Below are 8,360 nucleotides of genomic sequence, written 5' to 3'. Positions count from 1 at the left end.
GAAGGGGTTTGTAACATTCCAAATATTATTAGAGAAAATTACTTGCTTGGCCTACAAAAGTTCCACTTTCTTTCTTGGCCATTTTAGTTTTAAAGATACTTATTTAGCTTGAAATACAAACTTTGGTTCCTTATTTGGCCCTTCCATTAGATTTGGCCAGTAACAGTGTTAAGGGTGGCGTTAATTGACACTTCAACCCATGGGCTAGAGAGTGCAGAGTTCAGTTTTGATATATTCATTTTGAGAATTATTTAGACTATTTTCGCATGGTTTTAGGTCATCATAATTGCACAAAACAAGGTGCACTTAAACATGGAAGTATATTTTGTCTATATTTGCACAAGCCAATCAATTAAACAATAAGATGCACAGATACACCACAATTACCTTCACAAATGCACACAAAATTCAAGCAGATGGTTAAAAGCGTCAATTCACGCCCCCCTTAACACCGTTAGTGGCCAAATAAGGAACCAAAGTTGTATTTTGAGCCAAATAGGTAACTTGAAAACTAAAAGGGCCAAGGAAGGAAGCGGAACTTTTTTTGGGACCCAGAAAATTATTCTCTCATATTAATAAACATGTCATGGAGCATAACATGTGCATCATCTCTAGCATCCATGTAAATTTTGAGGATGGTTTGAATACTTTTAAAGTTAATCTTAAAAACCATGTTTTTGGTATGTGCTTATGATGGGAGTTTGGATTTCATCATAGCATATATGCTATTGAATCATATGACAAAAATACTAATTTATCAATAATGATTTTATATACAAGGGGGACTTTCAGCATTTGCTTTAATAATGAGACCCTGGCAAGAATCTAGTAGCCATTATGTTTGAGTTGGTATGGCTTCTGAACAGATAAGTCCTTTTTTTTTTAAACTAAGATAAGTCCTCCCTAGACCCAACCAACTAGACTTTTCGGAACTAAATTGAATTATTCTTTCCTTATTACCACTTCCATCGATTAAATAGATCATAATAAATGCAAACGTTGTGTACAGTATGAACATGACTTTCTTATATACTAGAAGAATACCCTGCGCATTGCTGCAGGACTTTCTTAAAAATGAATGGTTACTTGCATGAGTTAAATCATCTACATGTTCTAACATCCATTTTTATTAAAGTTGGATTTATTAAGAAGTTATAAGTTAGTGGGATGACATGCCTATTAGTGGGAGATGATGTGGATAGTTAGTGGGAGATGATGTGGATTTATCAAGAAAAAGATTTGATATTTGTATTTCTGAAGATAAAACATATAAGCTATCCCATATAACAATCATTACCTGTTTTTATAGAAAAACCATAGTATTTTTTTAACAAATGAAAAAGTAATATTTCCATTCCTAAGTTTCAGTTTTTCACGTACCATTATTCTAGTATTTCTAAAATACATACCATTCCAAAATAGGAATAAGCCTGCTAGTGCAATTTTGAAAATTGACAGCGACAAAAGACATTCAGTATGCACCGTTTGGATTAGGTAAATGACAATGACCCCATTTAACCATATATATGAATTCCAATTACCAAATCATTTAGTTTTCAGGTATTAGAAAGTTTCAATCCACCTTTTTTTTTTGCAATTTCTATCTTAATAATGTATATATACTACCAAAAAATATACAGTCTATACCATGTTTGAGTTAGTGGGAATTAAATATTACGTTCTTCTAGAAGACAATGAACGTGACAGGTCAAGTAATGTTTTACCAATAGCCCAACATGTACTCCTAGTAGAGAAATAAACCATAATTAATAGTCTCTGACCCCTAGTGTTCGAGTTGGTATATGGCTTTACACAGTGCCATGCGCGCAGAGCCGCAGTCATGGCCAACAAAGAAGACTTTTTCCTAACCCAAATAGAACCATTCTTTACTTACCACTTTTGGCCACTGTGTTTATTTTTCTATAACACCTGCCAATTTGTCACCCTCTATCTACTTCCTGTCCTCACCTATACTTGATTAAAGGGTCAGCATTTAGAAGCTAGTATTAAGAGCATCTCCAAGAGTTTTCAAAACCCACTCCCAATCTTGACTTATTGTCAAGATTGAAAAAAACCTCTCTCACCAACAACTCTTTTATGTCAACTCTTAATCTTTCCGCACTTAGGAAGATCGTTCGAATCGCGCGGAAAGATATTCGCACCTATCCAATTGGGCAATCTAGAGGTGGGAAGGACATGAGGGAAGAATAAGAAAAAAGTACATACTTCCTAATGCAAATGTATAAAAGGGAAAGAAAATGGCTGAGGTGACTTTAAAATAGTCTAGAATTGCTGATGCAAAATAGCTTTCTAGCTTTTAGGAGCAAGATATTGGAAATGATTGAAAAAGGGCCAACCAATATGTTCCTAATTTTTTTAGCGACTTCTCAAACTCGATTTATCATTTTTTTTAACTATTGGAGATTCTGTAACAAGGTTGCTGTGATCGGAGGCTACATTAACTAGTAGTGACGGCATGAGCAAAAAAGCAAATTTGTTATTGGTCAGATCATATGGTAAAGGGCCCGGCACGATACTGGCCGGGTGCACGGCCGTCCGGATTAAGTAAACGAAAATCCCCGGTGACAGTATTAAAAACACATATGTACAGCCCAGCCCAGAACCCAGCTGATCTGGTCACTGCATTTTGACCGGTCAGCATCAGTGACCCAGCCAGCCCTTGTCCTCTCATCGTCTCGCCCACTTCTCCTGCCCCAATTCCTGATTCCTTCGTATAAAAACACACCTCCTACCCGTGGCCTCCCATCGATCGTCTTCGTCTCCCTCCCTCGCTTGCTGAGGAACCAGCAAACCAGTTTATTTGACCATCCAGCAGCCGAGCATTTATCGTGTCCATCTCCCCGTCCGGCGACCCGCGACATGCTGCTGCACCTGCAAACCGTCCGGTTCCTCTGCTCCGTCGTCGCCGCCTTCGCGCGCCTCGTCCGCGAGCTCCGCAAGGCGTCCGCCATGGCAACCGCCGCATGCTCTCCGTCTCCTGTCGCTGTACTCACTGCACCCGCCGTGTCGCCCATCGGCCTGATAGCATCCACGCCGCTCCCGAAGCGAAGGAAAACGCTTGCGCAGGCTGCCGTCCCGGAGAACCTGCTCGTCGCGCCGCCGCCACCGGTGGTGGTTCTTCCTCTTCCTGCAGTGGTGTCGGACGACGTCAGTGGGGTCGGGATGGTAGAGCAACAACAAGCTACTCAGAGCATGACGAAGACGAAGGCCGCGTGGGCGGCCAGGAGGAGGCCGTCGAGGCTCGTCATACCGGTGGCGGACGACGCTGGCGAGGTCGCCGCCGGCTGGGGCGTGGCTGCCGCGCCGGCGAAGGATGCCGACGTGGAGGTGGAGGGGGACGGGTTTTGGCTGGCCAGTAGAGCAGGACCGAGGCATGCGATGGAGGATGCGTATGCTGTGGTCACTGACAAAAATGATGCAGATTCTCAGCTGGTAATTACTAAATCTTTGCCATCACGTGGAAAATATTAATTTGATTCATTATCTTCAGGCAGAGTTTCACCACTTAGGCACTTACACTGATTTTTCCTCATAATATATGGCACCTCAATTTGCGAGCATTTATTGGTCTAGATAAGAATAGTTCAGGGTTCCATTTACAAGTTTTTACAAGATACAATAATATCTATATATACTACTAGAACAAAAAAGTGTTCAGTATACATAAATATGGGAAATTAAAAACAAACTTGTTTTCCACTCTATGCCCATTTAGTACTCTATATATGTCATACTGTTTTTGTGAGGGATTCTCTTTTATGTCATTTTTGCGAAATATATGTACAATTAATTAATCATTTAGGTAATTGATTGGAAATATACATGTACACTCCGATCCTATATATGTTGTACTGTTGTAGGTACATATATAGATTTTTTGGTCAAAAAATAAATTTATGTTTAGTTAAATTATTGTTGTGTGTGTGAGGTAAATCATTGAGGTGTATCCCAAATCATTGAGTGTTGAGATACTCCGCCTTTCTTTGTTGTGAGTATTAGGAAGTCAGACAGCAGACAATTAACACATATTATAACACAATAAAGAAAGGCTAGATATCTCACGACTCTCTGATCGAAGCATAGCTCCACTAGAAGAACATATATCAAATCCGATCTGTTTTGACCCAGTAAAAGACTGGCGTTACAGTTACACTCAACACTGAAGAAATAATAATATTACAAAACTTTATTGTTAAATCTTTCTCAACTTCATTTCTCGCAGGCATTCTACGGTGTCTTCGACGGCCACGGCGGCCGCGCGGCCGTGGACTTCGTCTCCGAACGTCTAAGCAAGAACGTCGTGTCCGCGGTCCTCGCCGCCGCGGGGACGACGGAGACGCGCCGCGAAGCATTGTCGGAGGACGCCGTCTCGGCGGCCATCAAAGAGGCCTACCTGGCCACCGACAGCGAGCTCCTCACGAAGCATCAGGTGTGTACCGCGCGACAGTGACGCCTACGCACGTTAGGTTCCTTCGTTTGTTTACCGCGTCTACGCTGTTTCCGACGTTGAACGCGTCAAAAGCTTCTTTTGTTGTTGCGATAGATACATATTTTTTTTTGGACGCTCATGTGATTGCGACTAGGGTTTTGAGGGCGTACCTACACTGCTTGCCAACTTGCCGTGTCCCTAGCGTCCCGTAAAAAACAAAAAAAAAGCTTTAGAATTTCAATGTGAAAAAACAAAAGTAATGACCTCTGATCTGTTTGATCTTTGAACTAACGCAGGATGCAAGCGGCGGTGCGTGCGCCGCGACGGCGGTGGTGAAGGGCGGCGACCTCTATGTGGCGCACCTGGGCGACTGCCGCGCCGTGCTGAGCCGCGACGGCGCCGCGGCCGCGCTGACGGCGGACCACACCTGCGCGGCTGAGGACGAGAGGGCGCGCATCGAGCGGGAGGGCGGCTACGTGAGCCGTAGCGGCAGCGGAGTGTGGCGGGTGCAGGGCAGCCTCGCCGTGTCGCGCGCGTTCGGCGACGGCGCGCTGAAGCAGTGGGTCGTCGCGGAGCCGGCGGTCACCAGGGTGCCCCTCGCCGCCGGCTGCGAGTTCTTGGTCATTGCGTCCGACGGGCTCTGGGACAAGATCAGCAACCAGGAGGCCGTCGATGTCGTCTCTAGGAGCCGGGCGACGGCGTGCAGGGAGCTCGTGGACATGGCACGGCGCAGGGGGAGCCGGGACGACGTCACCGTCATGGTAGTCGACCTCCAGAGGTTTGTAAGATAGGATTGGCGGATCACAGCTGTTGGATGGGAGACACTAACTGATGAGCAACACGTTTCACCTGGGTTTTGATTGAGGGAGAGGTGGTGAAAGCGAACCGGAAGATGATAAACTGACTGACCACACTACAACACAGCTTGTTCATTGATTGTAGATATTCAGCATTAAGTTTTTTTATTTACATCCCTGCTGCTGGCCGGGGAGCAAAAATTAGTTGCTGTAAACTGTTAGAAGGAAAGTGAAAGTGACTGTCTGTATTGATTGATGAACAGTGTACAGATATTTATACTAGTCCACAGTGGCGAAGCTAGAGCGAAATGGAGGGGGGTGCAAGAATAAAGAAGCGATAAAATATAATTACTAAACCGAAGAATTCCACGAACAATATTTTAAGACCAAAAAATGAACCAATGAAAAAAAATACAAATATTACCTTTAACCTTCATCATCAAATCTACGACCTTGCATTTTCATGAAGCGACGAACCACGGCCTCATTGGTGACTTTCAACAGCTCTTCTTTCTCCACATAGCAAATAAGGCTATTGCTCATATATATATCACCAATGCGATTGCGCAATTCTGTTTTCACAATTTTCATGGCTGAGAAACACCTCTCAACTGTAGCAGTAGCAACAGGTAGCACAAGCACAAGCTTCAAAAGTCGGTAAACCATTGGATAACGTTCGTGTTTTTTAGTCTTCACCATTGTTTGAGAAAGCTCGGCAACAGTTTGTAGGTTGGAGAACCTTTCATCATCTCTCACATCATATATGTAGAGGCCAAGCTCGTGGTTAAGATCCCTCAAATTCCCAGAATCAAAATCATGTGGATAAAGCTTCGCTAGGCTCATCAAATTTTCTATACTAAAATCATGGAATGAGTCTCTTGGACTAAAAGTTGCTGAGCAAACAAGCAATTGAGAGCCTGTCTCATTGAAGCGGTTGTCAAGCTCTTGAAGTAGCCAATCAATAACATCATTAAAACAATCTACTTGATAATAATGCTTGTTTATAATTCCAGATTTATGCCTCCGCTTCTTTGGATCAATATATTCATCTTCCATTTCCAATTTGCAAATATCATTCTTGTCACAAAATCCATGCACATCATCTAATAGTTTCACCCACTTTTCTTTTCTAAGTTCATCCAATTGGCACTTCGTTGCTTTCACACATTTAATAGCATTCACTATGTCCTGATCCTTCCGTTGCAATGCTAATGACAAGGTATTTGTGATTCCTAATATAGTCAACATGAGATGCAAATAGAAGACAAAGTCAAAAGACTGGAAGTATCGTAGAAGGTTTGATGCTTGATCTCTAATTTTCCAATCCTTATTATCTTTTTCCACAATTTCTAGTACCTTGACTATTGTAGGAAACATGTCAACCAAACGTTTGAGAGATTTATAATGGGAACTCCAACGAGTATCTCCAGGTCTTTGAAGACTTTGCTCTTGATTTAACCCTGTCCCAGTCTGAAGTTGCCCGCAGCCTAATGCTTTACTCATTTCTTCAAGATTAATATCTCTAATCATGTCCCTTCTCTTAGATGATCCACCCACCACATTCAATAACATAGAAATCATAGTAAAAAAATCACTAACCCCTTTATGCTTTCTCGCAATGGCCACAAGGACTAATTGAAGTTGGTGAGCAAAACAGTGAACATAATAAGCTGAACTATTTTCTTTCATGATCAATGATTGCAAGCCGTTGAACTCACCTCGCATATTGCTAGCACCATCATATCCTTGGCCTCTAACTTGCTTTAGGCTTAACTTAAGATCAGCAAATAATGCATCAATAGCAGACTTGAGACTTGCAGAATTTGTTTCTTTCACATGAACAAGACCAACAAATCTCTCTTTAACAATTCCACATTTATCTACATATCTTAAGACCACTGCCATTTGTTCTTTCCAAGAAACATCTCTCGACTCATCAACTAGCAAGCAAAAAACATCATCCCCAATTTCTTCTAGAATAGAGTGTAGCACTTCCTTTGCAAAACAATGCACAATATCCTTTTGTATTTCAGGAGCAATCAAAAGGCTGTTATCCGAATTCTTTTTATCTACTGCCTTTCTTAAGGTTGGATTTTGCTCCTCTGCAAAATTACGAAATTCCCTGAAGTTCCCTTTATTTAAGGACTTCTTCGACTCGTCGTGGCCCTAAAACGGCAATCCTTGCTTCACCAATATTCTAGCAACATCAATAGACCCATTCAAATGAGTAAAATAGTCCTTCTTAGCAGATTCACTCACATCACGGAAAGCAACATCAATGTGCTGTTTTGTTGTAAGAGATCATCACATTTCTTCATTGCCAGATAGTGTGAGCCACCGACATTACCAACATGATTTTGTAGCCTTTCCTTTCTATGATAGCCATTCCAACCATTTTTTACAAATGCTTCATATCCGCCATCCTTCTTTTCTCTAAACAAGAAACAATAAAAGCAATATGCTCTGTCTTTGGACTCACTATATTCAAGCCAACCTCCAAACTCATCGAACCATTCTGGAACAAACCTTCTTTGAATTCCTCCAATATTTGTCACAGGAAAATGAACTGTGCGAGGTTGGCAAGGCCCATTCTCCAAGTACTTTCTTCTCACCCTCTCTCTAACATTAGGATGATAATCATCAATTTGTTTCCTTAATCCTGGATCAAACTTAATCTCCTCCTCCCAGTTGATATCATCCAAACGTGAATTTCTAGCATTATTGCCACTATCCGGCTCTGGTGCTTTCCTTTTGTAAAATCGTTCCATTAATTGACCTGTCATTAGTAACCTAATATGTAAGTATGTACTAATTCGCTGGTTGCATAGTTTAGGAATCAAGAACAGAACCTATGGGAAATTCGAAATAGGATGACATGCCAAATGTTTAAGTCGCACCTTTAATAATTCAAGACTAAATTCTCCTGTGCGATCACTCCAATTCCCAAATTGAAACCCGGCTGTACCAATAAACCCTACAATATAAAAAAGAATACCCAATCATTAGGGCTTTCCGATTATATATATAACAAATCAGATTAATTGAGAAAGAAATAATACCTAATCCGACAGGGCGTCGTGGGCGTGGCGCTGTTTTTTTCCTAGGCCGCTGCC

General features: G+C 41.9%; 1 protein-coding gene and 1 pseudogene across 1 annotated transcript; one reads left to right on the top strand and one right to left on the bottom strand.

The window, feature by feature from the left end:
- The first annotated feature begins 2,794 nt into the window (after positions 1 to 2,794).
- LOC136481786 (probable protein phosphatase 2C 74) lies at positions 2,795 to 5,241 on the top strand. Its single transcript, XM_066479079.1, has 3 exons — positions 2,795 to 3,453; positions 4,244 to 4,450; positions 4,747 to 5,241. Exons 1-3 carry the CDS (start codon positions 2,881 to 2,883, stop codon positions 5,239 to 5,241), a joined length of 1,275 nt encoding a protein of 424 aa, XP_066335176.1. The 5' UTR covers positions 2,795 to 2,880.
- Positions 5,242 to 5,673: 432 nt separating this feature from the next.
- Positions 5,674 to 8,015, bottom strand: LOC136479696 (uncharacterized; annotated as a pseudogene).
- Positions 8,016 to 8,360: the final 345 nt, after the last annotated feature.

This window comes from Miscanthus floridulus, chromosome 9 (genome assembly GCF_019320115.1).
Source record: "Miscanthus floridulus cultivar M001 chromosome 9, ASM1932011v1, whole genome shotgun sequence".
In the NCBI taxonomy this organism is placed as follows: Eukaryota; Viridiplantae; Streptophyta; class Magnoliopsida; order Poales; family Poaceae; genus Miscanthus; species Miscanthus floridulus.
The sequence above is the reverse complement of the archived record's forward strand: the minus strand, read 5'-3'. Positions and strand labels throughout refer to the sequence as shown.

Bases quoted from the DNA above. Each gene is read 5' to 3' on its own strand.
- LOC136481786 (XM_066479079.1), top strand. From the start codon at position 2,881: ATGCTGCTGCACCTGCAAACCGTCCGGTTCCTCTGCTCCGTCGTCGCC. The intron at 3,454-4,243 runs GTAATTACTAAA...CATTTCTCGCAG, and splicing joins ATGATGCAGATTCTCAGCTG to GCATTCTACGGTGTCTTCGA. The intron at 4,451-4,746 runs GTGTGTACCGCG...GAACTAACGCAG, and splicing joins AGCTCCTCACGAAGCATCAG to GATGCAAGCGGCGGTGCGTG.